The sequence below is a fragment of the Aquarana catesbeiana genome, linkage group LG10, assembly GCF_042186555.1.
Source record: "Aquarana catesbeiana isolate 2022-GZ linkage group LG10, ASM4218655v1, whole genome shotgun sequence".
Lineage (NCBI taxonomy): Eukaryota > Metazoa > Chordata > Amphibia > Anura > Ranidae > Aquarana > Aquarana catesbeiana.
In genome coordinates, this window is record NC_133333.1 from 243182974 (window position 1) to 243203667 (window position 20694).

Sequence of the window (20694 nt, forward strand, 5' to 3'; positions counted from 1 at the left end):
ACTAACAAGTCACATGACACTGGGGAGGAGGGAAAATGGCTAATTGGGTCCAATTTGGACATTTTCACTTACGGGTGTACTCACTTTTGTTGCCAGCGGTTTAGTAATTAATGGCTGTGTGTTGAGGTATTTTGAAGGGATAGCAAATTTACACTGTTATACAAGCTGTACACTCACTACTTACATTGTAGCAAAGTGTCATTTCTTCAGTGTTGTCACGTGAAAAGATATAATAAAATATTTACAAGAATGTGAGGGGTGTACTCACTTTTGTGAGATACTGTAGTTATCAAGTACAAATTTGAGGAACTGCAACCATTTTTAAACATAGTTCCCCCATTTTCAGGGGCTCAAATGTAATTGGACAAATAAATATAGGCATAAAAAAATATTAATTTTTTTATATTTTGTTGAGAATCCTTTATTGGCAATGACTGCCTGAAATCTGGAACTTATGGACATTACCAAAGACTGGGTTTCCTCCTTTCTGATGCTTTGCCAGGCTTTAACTGCAGCTGCCTTCAGTTGTTCTTTGTTTGTGGGTCTTTCTGCCTTAAAGGTACTTTCACACTGGGGCGGGAGTGCGTTGGTGGTAAAGCGCCGCTAGTTTTAGCGGTGCTTTACTGTCGTTTGATCGTCACTTTTCGTCCGCTAGTGGGGCGCTTTTAACTCCCGCTAGCGGCCGAAAAAAGGGTTATAATCGCTCGTGTTGCGGCGCTGCCGAAGCGCTTTGCAGGCATTTCAGCAGCGCTGCCCATTCATTTTAATAGGCAGGGCATTTTGGGAGCGGTTTATACACCACTCCCGCACTGCCCCAAAGATGCTTCTTGCAGGACTTTTTTCCCATCCTGCAAGTGCACCGCCCCAGTGTGAAAGCACTTGGGCTTTCACACTGAGGGGGCTTGAGAGGCGCTATTTTTAGCGATAAAACGCCTGAAAAGCACCTCAGTATGAAAGTAGACTTAGTTTTGCTTTCAGCAAGTGAAATGCATACTCAATTTGGTTGAGCTCAGGTGATTGACTCGGCCATTGCAGAATATTCCACTTCTTTTCCTTTAAAAGCTCCTGGGTTGCTTTTGCACTGTGTTTTGGATCACTGTCCATCTGTACTGTGAAGCGCCATCCAATCAACTTTGCGGCATTTGGCTGAATTTGGCCTAACAGTAAATCTCTAAACACTGCAGAATTCATCCAGCTGCTTCTGTCACATCATCAATAAACATCATCAATACACATCATCAATAAACACCAATGACCCAGTGCCACTGGAAGCCATGCATGCCCATGCAATCACACTGCAAGCTCTACCATGTTTTACAGATGGAGTTGTGTGCTTTGGATCATGAGCTGTTCCAAGGCATCTCCACACTTTTTTCTTCCCGTCATTCTGGTACAGATTAATCTTCATTTCATCCGTCCAAAGAATGCTTTTCCAGAACTGGTCTGGCTTTTTTAGATGTTTTTTGGCAAAGTCTAATCTGGCTTTTCTATTTTTCAGGCTTATGAGTGGTTTGCACCTTGTGGTGAACCCTCTGTGTTTGCTCTCATGAAGTCTTCTCTTGATTGTAGACGTTGACAATGATATGCCCACCTCCTGGAGAGTGTCCTTCACTTGTCGTCTGGATGTTTTGAATAGGTTTATCTTTACCATAGAGAGGATTCTGCAATTCTGCAATCATCCACCACTGTTGTCCTCGTGGATGTCCAGGCCTTTTTATGTTGCTGAGCTGTTGATTTGGCCACTCCTAATATTGCTGCTAAACCCTTCCTCTGATTTGGATGTACATACCCTCAAATTAAATCTGAGAGTGTGCACTTTCCGCCCATATCCATTATATAAATATAGCTTGAATATGTTTGGGTAAATACCTGTAAAAAACTAAAATTGTGCCTGTGTCCAAATATATATGGACCTAACTGTATATGTGTATATATATATATATATATATATATATAAAAAAACTTACATTCAAATGCCCATCAATGCAGCCTTGCACAGGGTCCATCTGCATGCTTGTCCAGTGTCATTTGCAGCCTTGCAGTCATTTGTAGCCTTGCAGTCAGCATCCTTGGTGTCATTTGCAGCCTTGCAGTCAGCATCCTTGGTGTCATTTGCAGCCTTGCAGTCAGAAGCCTTGGTGTCATTTTCAGCCTTATCAGTGTCCATTTGCAGCCTTGCAGCTTTGTCAGTGCTGATCTTCAGCTTTCTGTGTCCATTTGCAGCCTTGCTCAGGCTGCAGTTAAACTGCAGTGACTTTTCATTGTCACTGCAGTTTGAAAATGGCGCCGCTGGTGCCGAAATACACAGAGCCGGTCCTCGGCTCTTCTCGGCGGCTCTCGTTCACTTTCGGCTCCACTCGTAGTCCCGCCCGGGATAGTCTAGCCTGAGTACACTCGGCTAGGTTCGGGCGGCGCTTGAGTGAAGCCGAAAGTGGCCGAGAAGAGCCGAGGACCGGCTCTGTGTATTTCGGCGCCGGCGGCGCCATTTTCAAATCGCGGTCGGCAATTTTGAGGCTCAGTCAGCGGGGGATCGCAGGGGATCGGCGTATAACACACACCTGCGATTTTCCCCTGATTTTAAGGGGAAAAAAGTGCGTGTTATACTCCGATAAATATGGTATATATATATATATATATATATATATATATATATATATATATATATATATATATATATATGTATGTATATATATATATATATATATATATATATGTATATATATATGTATAGTGTATATTTTTCAAATTGTTGTATATCAGCGTTACCAACCACCCGTAGATTTATGGGCAGCCCGTAAATTTAATGCTTTTTTCGGGCTGCCCGTTAAAGTACGTTACTGGCATCGGTGCACATGAAAAAGATGGCCGTGAGCCGACCATGCAACTGCGCATGCGCCATTTCGAAGCCGGCCGGGCTCGGGGAAGCTCATACGCATTCGGCCGGGTGGCGCATGCGCAGTAACGTAATGCGCCGCCCGGTGCCATTTTTGCATAGATAATTGAGACCACGGCGGCTGGTGGCCCGTGCAGTGCACTTGCCATAGGCAGAGGAGCTGAGCCAGGGTGAGGAGGAGAGTGAAACTGTGGGGGGATATCATAGCAAAAAGGGGACAGAGTGAAAGGAGGACATTACTGGGAGCCGGGAGAGTGAAGCCGTGGCATGCAGGGGACAGAGACTGATGTGTACTATGTCGGCAGCCTCTGTCCACCTCCTGTACTATGTCGGCAGCCTCTGTCCACCTCCTGTACTATGTCCGCAGCCTCTGTCCACCTCCTGTACTATGTCCGCAGCCTCTGTCCACCTCCTGTACTATGTCGGCAGCCTCTGTCCACCTCCTGAACCATGTCCGCAGCCTCTGTCCACCTCCTGTATCATGTCTGCAGTGTCTGACCATCTCCTGTACTATGTCTGCAGTCTCTGACCATCTCCTGTACTATGTCTGCAGTCTCTAACCGTCTCCTATATCATGTCTGCAGTGTCTGACCATATAACCAGAGACTGTGGAGAGGGGACTATAGAATAAAACCAGAGCCGCCAAGCTGGAGCCGTCTGACTGAGCCCTGCACGGTACACCTGAGAGGAGGTCAGTGACAGCGCTGCCAGGCCAGTCTGAGGGGGGTCACTGATGTAAGGAGGGGAGTAAATATAATAATGTAAGGGGGCACTGATATATGGGTTTCCCCCCTATATTAGTAACCCCCTAATGTGTTTATAGTTCAAATATTGATATTTGCATTGTTTAGCACTAAAAACAGACATTTTAGGTACTTTTTTGCAGTGTCAGTAAAGAATGTGGATCTGTCAGGAAATGTCTCGATTTTTCGCCAGTAAAAAAAGTGCCGTTTGCAAATTTTGGAATCCTGCCAGTAAATTTCACTTGGGGGGGGGGGGGTTGGCAACACTGTAGTATATTACTTTCTGGCCAATCTGATTTTTGCAGGGACACCTATTTTGTGAGGGTGTCAGGCAATGGACTCCCACCCACATACAATGGGAGCACTGATTGATCATGTGTGGTGAATACAGTCAGCATGGGTACAGAGTGAAAGGTGTGTCCTCTGCCCTGACTCCTGGAAGTCACTGAACGCTGTGTCAGTCTCTTTCCAGGAAATGGCTCTCCCCCACCCCCCAGGCTCTGGCAGACAGGTAGGTAGGCCCGAGTTCGGGGGGGGGGGGTTGCCATGGACACCGGACTCTTCCCCCTGTTGCCAGGCGGCCCCTCCTTCTCTCTGCTCCGTCCCAGGCTCCGCCCCGCCTGCTTCGCAGGCCCGCCCCTAGGACGCGCCGATTGGCTGTGGTCGCGCGCACGGGGGGACGGGGCTCCGAGGTGACGTGAGCGCGCTGGCAAGATGGCCGCCCGGTTGTTTTGATGAATAATCCTGTGTGAAGCGGCGGCGGAGGCTGTCATCTCTTCCGGTGCCTGTGTGGGAGGAGAGAGAGAGAGAGCGCGCGGTGTGCCCGCTGACCATGACGAGCTGAGGCCGACTGGGTTCCCTTCACAGTCCCGGGGCGCTGGACTCTGTACACCTCAGAAAGGGCCCCCCCTTACACCCTGCCTGGCATTTCTCTCTGGGGCCCCTAGACTCTGTCCCTCCACTCTCCGGCCCCATAGACAGCCTCTTCATTTCTTGGGCCCCTGGACCCTGTCTACTCTTTTATATACCGCTGCTTCCTTCTTTGGGCCCCTACACTCTGCCCCTGTGATATAAGGGCCCCTGGACCTCCCCCTTTGTTCTGTGCGCCCCTAGACCCCCCCCATTCTGATTTGTAGGGCCCCCCTACATTCTACCCTTTTTGTTTTCTGGGCCCCTGGACTCTGCACCCCCCCCCCCCCCCCTAGCCTGTCTCTTCATTGTCTGGGCCCCTGGACCCTTCCTGTACATCCTCTGGGCCCCTAACAGACGCTACGCCTCTTCCCCCTGGGCCCTTAGACATCACCGGATTATTAGGGGCCCCCCTTTGTGTTTTGTTAGCAGGCCCCTAGACTGTAAGGGCCCCTGGTTTTTGCCCCCCCCCCCAGATTTTATCAGGCCTTTTGCTGATCCCTTTAGACCGGGGCCCCTTTAAGGAGAAGAGATTTTTCATTGGGGGCCCCCTGGACTGTTGCCTCATTCTCTGGGTCCCCCCTAAATCTTAATCTACACCCCCGCTGCTCTCCTCCTGAGGGCCCCTCAGGCACCCGGACTGTGCTCCCCACCCCCGACCCTTACTGTGACCCCCGCAGACTCTGCCACCATTAAGAGGAGAAACATGGAGGAGCTGAGCGCTGACGAGGTGAGACTGACCACACCGATCTACCTAAGTTCTGCTAGAAAATACGAATATCTACTTTATTATACTATTTGTATATACGCTATATTGTCAAAAGCATTGGGACGCCACATGAGCTTTAATGGCATCCCAGTTTTGAGCCCCCATACACACCATTCGATTTTCTGCAGATTTTTGTCTTCAGATTTGCCAAAACCATGTCGTGCAAGGGCCTGACTGATTGCATACAAATTGAAACACTTAGAGAGGAGTTCCTCCGCCTGCAAAAAAAAAAAAATTAAAAGTCAGCAGCTAAAAATACTGCAGCTGCTGACTTTTTTAAAATATGGACACTTACCTGTCCAGGGCAATCGTGATGTCCTCACCCGAAGCCAATCTGTCCCCTCGGATCCCGGGTGCAGGCACCGCCATCTTCAGTAAGGGAATCAGGAAGTAAAGCCTTACGGCTTCACAGCCTGGTTCCCTACTGCCCATGTGCGAGTCGCGCTGCATTCTCTGAGTGGTTCCTGCTGCCTTCTGGGATCTGTGTGCCTCCCGGAAGACAGCGGTGGGGGGGCGGAGGAGGGGCCAGACGTGGCGTAGATCGCTGCGGATTCTGCGGCGCTCTGTCACCAGAAGTGGGAGCAAATGCCTGGAATAGACCGGTATCTGCTCCCCCCCTGAAAGGTGCCAAATGTGACTACCGGAGGGTGGGGGGGGGGATGAACCGGATCAGCGGAAGTTCCATTTTAAGGTTTGACCTCCTATTATATGGTTTTGGTAAATCTGAAGAAAATCTAATAGTAGTGTGTATGGGATCTTAGTCTGTAGGGTTCAATATTGAGTTGCCCCCCCCCCCTCCCCGCCCTTTGCAGCTATAACAGCTTCAACTCTTCTGGGAAGGCCGTCCACAAGGTTTAGGAGTGTGTCTATGGGATTGTGTGACCATTCTTCCAGAAGCACTGATGTTGGACGAGAAGGCCTGGCTCACAGTCTCTCTTATGTATATTGCCTGATCTTTCAGCCCTGCCTCCACATAATGGGGGTCTATTTATAATGCTGTGAATGTGACTTTCACCAGATATTCTCTGTTGGGGAACCAATGTCTGAAATTGAAAGTGGACGTAAACTCAAAAACTAACTCTCAATAACTAACTCTCAATCTACTCTCAGCCTCATTCTAAGACTAATCTATTTAGTGAGAGAAAAATATCACCGCTCTGAAGGAGGTCTGTGAGGAACAAACATTTTCTCCATGCTGGAAGTAACAGGTGCAGGCAATGCTGGTAATTGAGAGGTAAACGAGAAATCCTGGACAGCCGCACTCAAAAGTAATCTTCGATTTTTAAGTTTAATTATAAAAATACATGCCACAGCATCACAAAGCGGGAAACTGACGCGTTTCACACTGTAGTCAGTGCTTAATCATAGCTAAATATCCCTATATATCACATGAATGAATCCCATATATATATATATATATATATATATATATATATATATATATATATATCTCTATCTCTCTCTCAATTGAACATGTGTCCAGGAAGTTGATTAGTGATAATCAATCTACAAACTCAAAAAAGCTGTGTCACAGCTTTTTTGAGTTTGTAGATTGATTATCACTAATCAACTTCCTGGACACATGTTCAATGAATATTGGTATATATATATATATATATATATATATATATTCATTCATGTGATATTTAGCTATGATTAAGCACTGACTACAGTGTGAAACGCGTCAGTTTCCTGCTTTGTGATGCTGTGACATGTATTTTTATGATTATACTTAAATAAAGATCGAAGATTACTTTTGAGTACGGCTGTCCAGGATTTCTCGTTTACCTCTCACTAATCTATCTAGTCACGTAAAGCAAAAATCGCTGTACTGCAGCTGCTCCAGTCACAGCGTCAGCGGCGGCTTCAGTGTGCAGGAGGGTCAGCCGACAGCGGAAGCCCCATAGTCACTCTATGGGTGACGTCACATCCCAGGCATTTCCCAGCCGTTGTCGGTTTTCTCCTACACACAGAGGACGCCGCTGGAGACTGGAGTGGCTGCAGAACAGGTAAGTATAGCGTTTTTTTTGCTTTACAGGGCTAGCTAGATTAGGCTTAGATTGTGGCTGAGAAGTAGGTTTAGAGTTAGGTTTTGACTTTACTTCTACTTTAAATCACACACATACCAGGAAGATTCACCCGCACAGAATGTGTAAATATACCCTAATCTGCTATAAATATACGGCTACAATGATATACCTATAGACCAACTCTCTGCAACTCGGAGCCTGTAAGCAGTCCTGTGCTCACGTTGTTTGTTTTGTTGCTCTCTTGCCTTGTATATGGTGTCCTCACCCCAGTAGGTAACTAACAGTCTATGTTTAAAGTGTTTTTTCAGACTGGTTTCACACTGAGGAGTGGAGCGGCTCACAGCAGGGGGTCCGGTGCGTCTCCATTCACCGCTTCAGGTCCCATTGGTGAAGTCACTCCATCTGATCAGCAAATCAGCTGGAGTCCTCTTCCGTTCTGCGCATGCGCAGGCACTTTTTGACGGAGAGCACAAATCGACAGAACACCGGCTCCATAGAGAGCCAGTCACAATCTCCTGACATGCAAATTAGATGTGGGGAAACGCGCATCTGATTCGCACTGGTGTGAACCCAGCCTTAATTTTTATATATAGCCAGTGAAGGGACTATCCTCAGGTGATACACAGAGATTAAACAAATCCTTCTGTAGAAGTTGTTCCTGTTTATCTGCAGTCTTCTTTTCTCTACATCCGTTCAGAGTGCTGAATTTATAAAGCTTGTCAGAGTTCAGAGAAAAGGGTGTGGGGAGCTGAAGTTACTTTGCAGAGCTCAGTGAGGTGAGCTCTGAGACCCGATTGGAGGGACGGGTTCCCCCCCCCCCCCCCCCCCCCCCTTTACACAGCATACAAGAACAGAGCCGAGGATGTCCATCAGCTGGAAATCCCTCCCCCGTCACCATTGTTCTCTTGGTGTCAGGTAAACGTGTCAGAAGTGATGCTGATAGCAGAGGAAGAAGGCAGCAGACATAAATAATATTTAAAGTAGTTGTATACCCTGTACAACCACTTTTACCTACAGGTAAGCCTATATTAAGGCTTACCTGTAGGTGCTGGAAATATCTCCAAAACCGCCACGGTTTAGGAGGTATTTACAAAAAAGCCGAGCGCCGATGACTAGAAAGGGCAGATCGTGCCGTTTCTAATAGGGGTCATTCCGTGACTGGTGGTTCTAATGACTCCGGCCAGTCACAGTGCTGGAGTTCGCGGCCCCGGAAGGAAGACGGGTGAAGATGGATGCTCGCTGCTAGTGGGGACAGCCGTGACATCGCAGGCTTCGGTTTCAGGTACGTGACACATAATGGGCTACTATGCCATGCATAGTAGCCCATTATGTTTTACCTTTGCAGGGAAATAAAGAGGAAGTAAAACCCATCAGGGTTTACTTCCCCTCTAAGGCCTGTACACGCGATTCGAAAATTGGATGCAAAAAAATTTGCACGATGAGCTGTCTGCCGATTTTCAGATCGTTCGTACAGTGTTTTCCCTTATCGTCTTTCAGGACAGCACATGAGAGAGAGGCTCCACCCACTAGGAAACAGGAAACACAAACTCCACCACATTTTAAAAGGAGGCTCCTCTCCACAGCTCGTCAGTTTTTGTGTTTCCTCCGGCAAGGGAACACCTAGTAGGGGCCAGGGTCTCTTATGGTGCTATCCTGAGAGGCCAGGCTGCCTACCCCACCATACCTATCTTTTTCCTCCAGAGAGTCCGATCCTCCCACACCGCGCCACAGGGTTGCTGGTAAGTGGGCTCCTTTTTTCTCTTTCTTTGCTCATGATGAGCTGGACCGTTCCTGGAGCCGCTCCTTAGGCGGCGGCAGCCGTTCGCGGGCTTTTTTTAAACCGCGTGTCGGCGTTACTGGCCGCCGCCATCTTGGAAGAGTACAGACTCGACCGGTCGGAAGTGAGGTATCCGACGAGGGGAAGGCGCTAGGAACGGGCGCATCATTTCCGATCGGAAGTGGCGCAGAGGAAGAAGGGAGGAGCGGTCCTGGTGCCTATATTCCGGTTCCGGTCGGGCGCAACGGCGTTTTTTGACTCCGGAACCGACGTTCGTAAGAGCCACCGATCGGTGCAGCACCACTATGGATTCTGTGGCAGCTGCATGTGGGACAGGCACAGGCACCAGCAAGGCCCAGGTAAGAGGCTATAGTGAATATCCTGGTTACTTTGGTGCCCCTCTCACAAATGTTTTTTTCCCCCTTGGTGGCTGGGGCCTGTCTGGGCACATGGGGTTAACTGTTGTTCCTCCTGTGCACCTGTGGTGAGTCCGTTAGGAGGAAGCTTTGGCTTAATGAATGCTGGTGTTTTTTCTCTTTTGTCATTTTTTTCTGGCAGGCTAAGAGCTCTGAACCAGCCATTAAAAAGAGATGCCCCTCATGTAAAGCAAAGTTACTGGAGGGTTGGAAGAAGACTTTATGCCAAATTTGCATTGACTCCTTAGTCAAGGAAGAGGCTTCTTCTGCGTGCAGCGACATAATCGCATCAGTTAAGAAAGAGCTAGATGCTACTATACAGGCTTTTCGCTCTTCTCTTGTAACACCAGCATTAAGTCAGGCAACTACCTCAGACCCCTCTCAGGACTCACACTTAACCCCAACGGTAGAGGCTGAGGCTGGCCCAACTACCCAAAAGGGGTATTCCCCCTCATACTCTGGAGAAGAGGAGGAGGAGGATGAGGAAGAGGCAGATGCACCTTCTAGATACAAACTGTCCTTGGAACAAGTAGACAGTCTGTTGAAAGCAATTTATGCAACATTGGGAATGGAGGAAGAAAAAAGAGAATTATCGCTGCACGATAGAATGTATGAAGGGCTTGGTGAAGCATCAGGTCGCACTTTCCCTGTACATTCGGTAATCTCGGAGACCATTAAGAAAGAATGGGCTGACCCAGAGAGAAAACCCTTTTTCCCAAGAGCTCACAAGAGGCGTTTTCCATTTAATGATAATCCTGAGTCACTTTGGAATAAAGTCCCGAAGTTGGATGCAGCTTTTTCCCAAGTATCTAGATCAACAGATCTGGCATTCGAGGACATGGGTACTTTGAAGGATCCTATGGATAAGAAGGCGGACCAACAGCTTAAAAAAGCCTGGCAGTCCATTGTAGGGAATCTCAAGCCTGCTATGGCTATGACCTGTGTCTCCAGAAACATGGAGTTCTGGCTGAATCAGCTAAAAGCACATATTATAGCTGATTCACCCAAACAGGAGATTCTAGATTCCTTCCCAACCCTTATAGCAGCTGTAGCATATATTTCTGACGCCTCTGCAGATTCTATAAGAATGTCAGCTAGGTCAGGGGCCCTGACCATTGCAGCCAGGAGAGCGTTGTGGTTAAAGACATGGCCTGGGGACGCAGCTTCCAAAAATAAGTTATGCGGAGTGCCATTTTTGGGAGATCAGCTTTTTGGTCCTGATCTAGAATCTATTTTGGATAGAACAGCTGATAAAAATAAATCCTTTCCGGTTAAAAAGAAAAAGCAGCCAGTTAGGCGGTTTTTTCGACCTCAAAAAAATCAGGAAAGGAGTAACAGGCCCCAAGAAAAAAGGAGTTGGGCGGCGCAGAGAGGAAAAGGCAAAGGGAATGTCCTTTTCAATCCTCCTACGCAGGCCAATAAGACACAATGACTTGGTGGTGCCTGTGGGAGGAAGGCTTCAAGAATTCCTTCCTCTCTGGGCAAACATAACAAAAAACCCGTTTGTTTTGGATTCAATAGCCCAGGGTTACAGGATAGAGCTGTTGAACCTTCCTCCAGAGAGGTACTGCGTAACAAATTTGCCAAAAGACACAACAAAAGCCCTAGCCATGAAGAACCTGTTAGGGGATCTGATAAAACAGGGGGTTGTGGTTCAGGTGCCTCCGGAGGAAGTTTGCCAAGGGTTCTACTCCCATATTTTTCTGATAAAGAAACCATCAGGAAGCTTTCGGCTCATCCTCAATTTAAAACCGCTAAACAGGTCAGTCCAATACAGGCGATTCCGCATGGACTCCATCTTTTCGGTAAGAAATCTCTTAGTCAGAGGATGCTTTATGGCATCAATCGACTTAAGGGATGCGTACCTGCATGTACCTATAGCTGTTCAGTCCCAGAGATATCTGAGGCTGGCAGTAAATATGGGGAGGGAGGTTTTGCACCTTCAATTCAGGGCCCTCCCGTTTGGTCTATCTTCCGCCCCTCGAATATTTACCAAAATTATGGCGGAAGCCCTAGCTCCCCTCCGGCTACAAGGGATTGCGGTTATCCCTTACCTGGACGACCTCCTTTTCTTTGCCCCTTCCAGGGAAAGGTTACAGGAGGATCTGATCAAGGCTCGCAGTCATCTGGAGGCCTTAGGTTGGATTATAAACATCCAAAAATCAAATTTCAATCCAGCACAAAGAGTCCAATTTCTGGGGTATCTGATAGACTCAGTGGATCAAAAGTTTTTTCTTCCAGAAGAGAAGAAAGTGAAGGTATTGCAGGCAGTATCCAGCCTTCAGACGAACCTGGAGGTATCAGTCAGAAGGATTATGTCAGTACTAGGAACCTTGTCCTCAACCATGCCGGCCATTCAATGGGCCAGACTCCATTTCAGACCCCTTCAGAGTTTTCTCTTAAAGATCTGGGATCACAGTCCAGAAGCTTTAGACTCAAAGGTAAGGCTTCCCACCAGGGTAAAAAGGACCCTTTGTTGGTGGAGAAATCAGGCAGTGCTGTCAAGGGGTTTACTCTGGTCCTTCCCAACAGAGAGAAGGATAACGACAGACGCCAGCAGTTGGGGATGGGGCGCACACTGGGGTCAAGACATAGCTCAGGGAGTTTGGTCCCCAGTGGAAGCAGGAAGGTCATCAAATTGGAGGGAGTTAAAGGCAGTCGCTTTAGCCTTGGTTGCCTTCTCTCCAAACCTTCGGGGGTCCCATGTGCAGATATTGTCAGACAACGCCACCACGGTGGCATACCTGAACAAACAAGGGGGCACAAGGAACGGGACTCTTCTATTGCTATCTTCAAAGATCCTAGAATGGGCAGAGAGTCATCTACTTTCCCTGTCAGCTGTACATCTCAAGGGCACGCTAAATGGAGTAGCAGATTTCTTGAGCAGACAAAGGATTCAGGAGGCAGAGTGGAGTTTGAATCCAGAAATGTTCACTCTAATAACCCAGAAGTGGGGATGCCCGCAGGTGGCTCTATTCGCATCAAGAGAAAATGCTCAGCTCCCTCAGTTCTTCTCCCTGCACCGAGACAACGGATCGATAGGGATAGATGCCCTGGCACATCCTTGGAATTTCCAGCTGGGTTATGCCTTCCCCCCCTTTTCAGCTAATTCCTTTAGTATTGAGGAAGATACAGAAGGAGAAGGTGTCGGTAATCTTGATCACCCCGTACTGGCCAAAAAGGGCCTGGTTTTCCTCCATTCTACTAATGTCAGTCAAACCTTTCTGGCAGCTTCCCCTCAGACAGGACTTACTACTTCAAGGTCCAGTGTATCATCCGGATATAGCAAGACTAATGCCGCGTACACACGGTCGGACTTTCCGGCATACTTGGTCCGGCGGACCAGAGTGTGCCGGACAATCCGCCCGTGTGTGGGCGGCGGCGGACTTTTCCGGCGGACTTCTTCCCAAAAGCCCGCCGGACCTAGATTTTAAACATGTTTGAAATCTTTCCGTCGGACTCAGTTTCGGGCGGAAAGTCCGCTCGTGTGTGTGCTGGTCCGACGGAAAGCCCGCTCGTGTGTAGGCTGGTCCGACGGACCAAATACGACACGAGGGGATGGTATTGCATCTCGCGCTCGCTGCAATAGGAAAAACAAATCTTCCTATTGCGGCGAGCGCGGGGCATACCAGGCCCTTAGGTCTGGTATGGATTATAAAGGGGAACCCCGCTACGCCGAAAAAACGGCGTGGGGTCCCCCTAAAATCCATACCAGACCCCGATCCGAGCACGCAGCCTGGCCGGTCAGGAAAGGGGGTGGGGACGAGCGAGCGGCCCCCCCCCTCCTGAACCGTACCAGGCCGCATGCCCTCAACATGGGGGGTGGGTGCTTTGGGGGAGGGGGGCGCCCTGCGCCCCCCCCCCCCCAAAGCACCTTGTCCCCATGTTGATGAGGACAAGGGCCTCTTCCCGACAACCCTGGCCGTTGGTTGTCGGGGTCTGCGGGCGGGGGCTTATCGGAATCTGGGAGCCCCCTTTAATAAGGGGGCCCCCAGATCCCGGCCCCCCACCCTATGTAAATGAGTATGGGGTACATGGTACCCCTACCCATTTACCTAGGAAAAAAGTGTAAGTAATAAAACACACTACACAGGTTTTTAAAATATTTTATTAAACAGCTCCGGGGGGGGGATCTTCCTCCGGCTTCGGGGGTCTTCTTCCGGCTTCGGGGGTCCCTCCGCTTCATCTTCTCCCGGCGTCCGGTTGGTTCTTCTCCGCTCTCCGGCCTCTTCTCCCGGTGTCGCAGGTCTTCGGCCGGCTCCTCCGCTCTCTTCATGTAGCTCTATTGCGAGCGGAGGTCCGGACTTCTTGGCTTCTTGGCTTCTTGGCTTCTCTTCTCTTCTCTTCCCCCAGATGTTGACACGACGCTCTCTCCGGCTGGACTGGTCTCTGAGGGCTGCGTTGTGACTTATATAGGCGGAGACCCCGCCCCCATATGATGTCACAGTCCCTGGGCATGCTGGGACTGTGACGTTTTAGGGGGCGTGGTCGACCACGCCCCCTAAAACGTCACAGTCCCAGCATGCCCAGGGACTGTGACATCATATGGGGGCGGGGTCTCCGCCTATATAAGTCACAACGCAGCCCTCAGAGACCAGTCCAGCCGGAGAGAGCGTCGTGTCAACATCTGGGGGAAGAGAAGAGAAGAGAAGCCAAGAAGCCAAGAAGCCAAGAAGCCAAGAAGTCCGGACCTCCGCTCGCAATAGAGCTACATGAAGAGAGCGGAGGAGCCGGCCGAAGACCTGCGACACCGGGAGAAGAGGCCGGAGAGCGGAGAAGAACCAACCGGACGCCGGGAGAAGATGAAGCGGAGGGACCCCCGAAGCCGGAAGAAGACCCCCGAAGCCGGAGGAAGATCCCCCCCCCGGAGCTGTTTAATAAAATATTTTAAAAACCTGTGTAGTGTGTTTTATTACTTACACTTTTTTCCTAGGTAAATGGGTAGGGGTACCATGTACCCCATACTCATTTACATAGGGTGGGGGGCCGGGATCTGGGGGCCCCCTTATTAAAGGGGGCTCCCAGATTCCGATAAGCCCCCGCCCGCAGACCCCGACAACCAACGGCCAGGGTTGTCGGGAAGAGGCCCTTGTCCTCATCAACATGGGGACAAGGTGCTTTGGGGGGGGGGGCGCAGGGCGCCCCCCTCCCCCAAAGCACCCACCCCCCATGTTGAGGGCATGCGGCCTGGTACGGTTCAGGAGGGGGGGGGCCGCTCGCTCGTCCCCACCCCCTTTCCTGACCGGCCAGGCTGCGTGCTCGGATCGGGGTCTGGTATGGATTTTAGGGGGACCCCACGCCGTTTTTTCGGCGTAGCGGGGTTCCCCTTTATAATCCATACCAGACCTAAGGGCCTGGTATGCCCCGCGACGGGGCTAGCAAGGTGTCAATCTCGCCGATAAAAGCGGCAAGATTGACATCCTTCTCTAGTCCCGTCGCACCTGAGTCGCGTTCAAAATGAACGGACTTGTCCGTGTGTGGGCAAGTCCGTTCATTCTGAAAGTCCGCCGGAACTCCGGCGAAAGTCCGTCGGAAAGACGGGCGGACTTAGCCCGCCGGAAAATCCCGGCGTGTGTGGGCAAGTCCGTTCGTTTTAAAGTCCGGCGCACCTGGCGGACAAAGTCCGTCGGAAAGTGTGCCGGACCAAGTAGGATAGAAAGTCCGCTCGTGTGTACGCGGCATTAGTCTCACTGCTTGGTATCTGAGGAACAGCTGTTGAAAAACAAGGGTTTGTCAGAGCCTCTAGTATCTACTTTACTGGCTAGTAGAAAGAAGGTGACTAGAGATATCTACGCTAAGGTTTGGAAAATCTACAACTCCTGGTGTCGCTCGGCAAACCGAAATTTAGAAGATATTGTGTCGGTTCTGGAATTTCTGCAGAAGGGGGTGGACAAAGGGCTGGCAATCAGCACTCTTAAAGTACAAGTGGCTGCCCTAGGAGTATACCTGGATCAACCTATTTCCTCAGTTCCGTTGGTCACGAGTTTCTTTAGGTCACTTACTAGATCCAGACCAGTTCCCAATAGACACTTTCCAAAATGGGACTTGACAGTGGTTTTACAAGTACTCACAAAAGATCCTTTTGAACCATTACAGTCAATCTCGTTAAAGAATTTAACTCTAAAGACGATATTCTTAGTTGCAGTTACGACTGCGAGAAGAATTGGAGAACTTCAGGCTCTTTCAGTTAAGGAGCCCTTTATGTCAATTTACCCAGACAGGATTGTGCTTAGAACAGATCCTGCGTTTTTACCAAAAGTGGCATCAGTCCATAATAGGTCGCAGGAAATCATCCTGCCAACTTTTTGTTCAGATCCTTCAGGAAGTAAGGAAGAATTATTTCATAAGTTAGATGTAAGAAGAACCTTATTACATTACTTAGAGAAAACAAGGGACTTCAGGTCTTCGGACTCTTTATTTGTTCTGTTTTCCGGCAACAGAAAAGGAAGGAAAGCTTCAAAGGGATCAATTGCCAGATGGTTAAGAATGGCTATTTCAGAAGCTTATGTCCAGTCGGGGTTGTCTCCTCCTCAGGGAGTACGAGCACATTCTACCAGAGCTCTAGCCACTACATGGGCAGAAAAAGCTGGTGCCACCCCAGACCAAATTTGTAAGGCGGCTACGTGGTCAAGTTATCTTACGTTTGTCCGTCACTACAGATTGGATCTTCTGTCGGCTGGTGATCAGGCATTTGGCAGAAAGGTCCTGCAGGCTGTTGTCCCTCCCTAGTTGGTAAGTCTCGATTATCCTCTCATGTGCTGTCCTGAAAGACGATAAGGGAAAATTCAAGTTAGACTTACCGGTAACTTGTTTTCCATGAGTCTTTCAGGACAGCAGCAACCCGCCCTTCATGTTTATATATACATATTTATACGTATATGGAAGTGTGTGTGTGTATGTATGTATATATATATATATATATATATATATATATATATATATATATATATATATATATATATATGCTGTGAATTAACCGTATTATGCTTATGTGTTCCAGCTTGGGCCGGAGGTACTCTACTACAACTGACGAGCTGTGGAGAGGAGCCTCCTTTTAAAATGTGGTGGAGTTTGTGTTTCCTGTTTCCTAGTGGGTGGAGCCTCTCTCTCATGTGCTGTCCTGAAAGACTCATGGAAAACAAGTTACCGGTAAGTCTAACTTGAATTTTTGACAGCCGATTTTTGCTTTTTCGTCAGACAAAAACTGAATGTGCAGACTATAAAAATGTTGTCAGATGTGAACTCAACATCTGGTTAATTTCATTAGTACGGTTTTAGGAGTGGGGAGGGGACAGTTTTAAGGCTAGCTAGGTGTAAGCTGGAATTCCACATTTAATATTACAGGCCTTCCTACACACAATATCATTAGTGTATACAGTACATCATTATTATCAGGACTATAAACAGATGACCTATCACCCTGATTCTGTGATCGTCCTTCACACTATATGTATAGGATACCACTGTGTTTATATAGAAACACACACAGACATACAGAGGTCGTATAGACAAACTGTATAGTATTTTTTTGCTTGTAAATATTCTTCCTGTATGAGGCTAGGTTCACATTTGTGTGCGGTTCCTTTCTTCCCGGTCCGCACCTGTTATCACATCCACCTGCCCAGAAAAAAGCAGGAGAATTCCAATTGCACCCACATGCTCAGGGAACCCCCAGCAACCTCTAGAGCAGGGGTCTCAAACTGGCGGCCCTCCAGCCATTGCGAAACTACAAGTCCCATCATGCCTCTGCCTGTGGGAGTCATGCTTGTAACTGTTACCCTTGCAATGCCTCATGGGACTTGTAGTTTTGCAACAGCTGGAGGGCCGCCAGTTTGAGATGCCTGATCTAGAGGAACCCTGGTTGAGTATGGCTGGTATATACACATTATTATCAGGACTAAAGACTATCACTCAGATTCTGTGATTGGCCTTCACACAGCCCTTCACTAATATGTATAGGTTAACCTCCCTGGTGGTTTTCCTGATTGTGGCTCGGGGGTTAAATTTCAGTACCATTAGCGGTAACCCCGAGCCACACTCGGGATTGCATTGCAGGATCCTGGTGCAGGTTACAAGGATCCCGCGCTTGTCCCCCTGCTGTGTCTGATGCTCTGTGTGCCAGCCTCCGTTCCCTGCGAGCGTCGCAACTCACGGGGGCGGAGCCCGGTGGCAAATTAAAAAAATAGAAAATCCATAACACATACAGTACACTGTAATCTTACACATTACTGTATTAAATCTTTTCACATCCCTTTTGCCCCCAGTGCTTTGTCCAATGCCCTACATGCAGTTTTATATTATATATACTGTTCTTTCTGCCTGGAAACTTGAGATTGTCCATAGCAACCAAAAAGTGTCCCTTTACGTCAAAAGGGGTTTTAGACCAGTTAGAAAACAGCGATAGTAAATTAGAATCACTTGCAGAATAGCGATAGTGAACCGTGGGAAAATTCATTTTATTATTTTTTTTATAATTATTTATAGTTATTTATTATATTATAATTTATGATTTTGTGTTTCAAACTTTCATACCCGGGATGTCTACTAGACTCTTGTTTGGACAGATTTAAGTGTGTTATTCCTAAGAATTATAGGCCTATAATATAAAACGCCAAATTTCTATGCAAAACAACTGTACCGCTTTGAGACACAAAAATCTGACATAATCATACCGCCAGGGAGGTTAATACTGTCTTAGCTATCCTCCTAGAGCAGTGGTTCTCAATCTCGGTCCTCAAGTACCCCCAACAGGCCATGATTTAAAGCACCCGTGCAAGATGAAGGAAAACCTGCAAACATGGCCTGTTGGGGGTACTTGAGGACTGAGGTTGAGAACCACTGCTCTAGGTAATGTGTAGTATTCTAACCACTTCCGGACCGCCGGCGGCGGGAGAGGGGGCCCCCCCTCCCGCTGCTTACCGGAGCTGTCGGTAGTGGCGGAGGGGATCGGATACTTCTCCTTCCTGGGTATGGAGATGAGTGAGGGGAAGATGGCCCCCACCCGTCTCCATACCATTGCAGGGCGGAAGCGACGTCAAATTGTAACTTCCACCCATATCTCTTAAAGGGCCATTTTAAAAAAAAAAAAATGTTTTCAAATGACAATTTTTTTTTTTTTTTTTTTTATATATTTTTTTTTTATTATTGCATTTTAGTGTAAATATGAGATCTGAGGACTTTTTGACCCCAAATCTCACATTAAAGAGGTCCTGTCATGCTTTTTTTTTCTATTACAAGGGGTGTTTACATTCTTTGTAATAGGAATAAAAGTGACACAATTTTTTTTAAAAGAACAGTGTAAAAATAAAAAACGTATTTAGAGTGTAAAATAAATAAGAAAAAAAAAATACATATTTAAACGTGCCCCGTCCCGCCAAGTTTGTGCTCAGAAGCGAACGCATACGTGAGTAGCACCCACATATGAAAACGGTATTCAAACTACACATGTGAGATATCGCCGCGATCGGTAGAGCGAGAGCAATAATTCTAGCCGTAGACCTCCTCTGTAACTCAAAACATGCGACCTGTAGAATTTTTTTTAAACGTCGCCTATGGAGATTTTTAAGGGTAAAAGTTTGTCGCCATACCACGAGCGGGCGCAATTTTGAAGCATGAAATGTTGGGTATCAATTTACTCGGCGTAACATTATCTTTCACAATATAAAAAAAAAAAAATGGGGCTAACTTTACTGTTGTCTTATATTTTTTTTTTTTTTTTTATTCAAAAAAGTGTCTTTTCCAAAAAAAGTGCACTTGTAAGACCGCTGCACAAATACGGTGTGACAAAGTATTGCAACGACCGCCATTTTATTCTCTAGGGTGTTAGAAAAAAAATGTTTGGGGGTTCTAAATAATTTTCTAGCAAAAAAACACACAGGCGTATTGTAGGATGTGCATCCATACAGTGTAGAATACTCCTGTACTTGCAGCACCTGGGAGCCACATTCATCGTGTAACATTGCACATAGAAATGTATTACAGAATACGCTGTAGGTGGGGTATACGCATGTAAATGCCGGTATTTGCACTCCCACATGTGTCTCAAGTGTGCGGTGAAGCTCCATTCACTTGAATGTGTCGCATTTGGTGGTACTGGCCGTGGTATAGTTTTTTGCTGCAGCACATGTACCACCCTGTCTGGCCACCTTTTGTAGCTCAAGGTGGGCGATATAACTACGGATTGACCGCCTATTTATGCTGTTCAAAAAGGAAGGGGGTGATCCCTGATGCAGCACATCTGAGGAATCCTATTTATACTGCTCCACCGCCATACGTGTGAATGAGACCAGAATGTACCAAGCTGCAAGCCAGTAAACCTGGCCATACATGGATCCAAATTCGGCTGGTTCGGCAGGGACTGGCCGAGATTCAATCCATGTATGGGCAGGCTGATTGTACCTACATTGATCCATTGATCGACATGGGCACAACCAGCCTGTTGGATATTTTATTTGTACATTTGATTATTGCCGGTGGCTATCGTCTTCAGCAGTAATCCATTGGGTTCTGTCAGCGGGGAAGGTTCCCTGTGTGTTGATGATGGAATCAAGCAATTTTCTTTCCTTCCACCTGAAAATTGAGTCATCTCTGGCCTGCTTAAATAAACAGGCATGTGAACAATTTACATACAACCCCAGCTCAGTAAATAACCTCGATTTACATACCGGGTGTATCATGTATGTTTTGTGTATTTCTTTTATTTAGCATTATCAGTCCTGCAGACGCTCGTTACTGCTCTAAACAATCGCCCTCAGTAGCCAGTCCTATTTCAGGTCTCTCCCTCTAACCTGTGCTATCATGAAATTAAATCTGGAGCTGAACGGGGCCCTCTGATTCTTCCGGTATTGAATTGTAACTGTACTGTCTGCCCTCATGTTTGTAAAGCACTGCGCAAACTGTTGGAGCTATATAAATCCTGTATAATAATAATAATAATGTATAATATCCAATTACTATGAGCAACCACCACCTTTGTATTGGAAGAAGGTCTTTGCCCATCTATCTGCTGAGTAGTTGTTGAATGCGGTCTGTGTCTGCCCAACTCGACCGACACCAGAGGAAAAAAAAAACACAATGATAAGGATTCTATTGTTTTACTTTACACACGCCTGGTATTTTTAACACAGGATCTAGTAGGGCCTCATGCTGAAAAAAAGG

At 47.6% G+C, this 20694-nt stretch overlaps 1 protein-coding gene across 1 annotated transcript in view; it reads left to right on the plus strand.

Annotated features, from left to right (window-relative positions):
* The first annotated feature begins 4311 nt into the window (after positions 1-4311).
* The window catches only part of UBE4B (ubiquitination factor E4B), a 117812-nt gene continuing 101429 nt past the window's right edge, over positions 4312-20694 (plus strand). Inside the window, exon 1 of the mRNA XM_073603541.1 lies at positions 4312-5275. Within this exon, the coding sequence (XP_073459642.1) occupies positions 5252-5275 (24 nt within the window). The 5' untranslated portion in view covers positions 4312-5251. The remainder of the gene's footprint in view (positions 5276-20694) is intronic.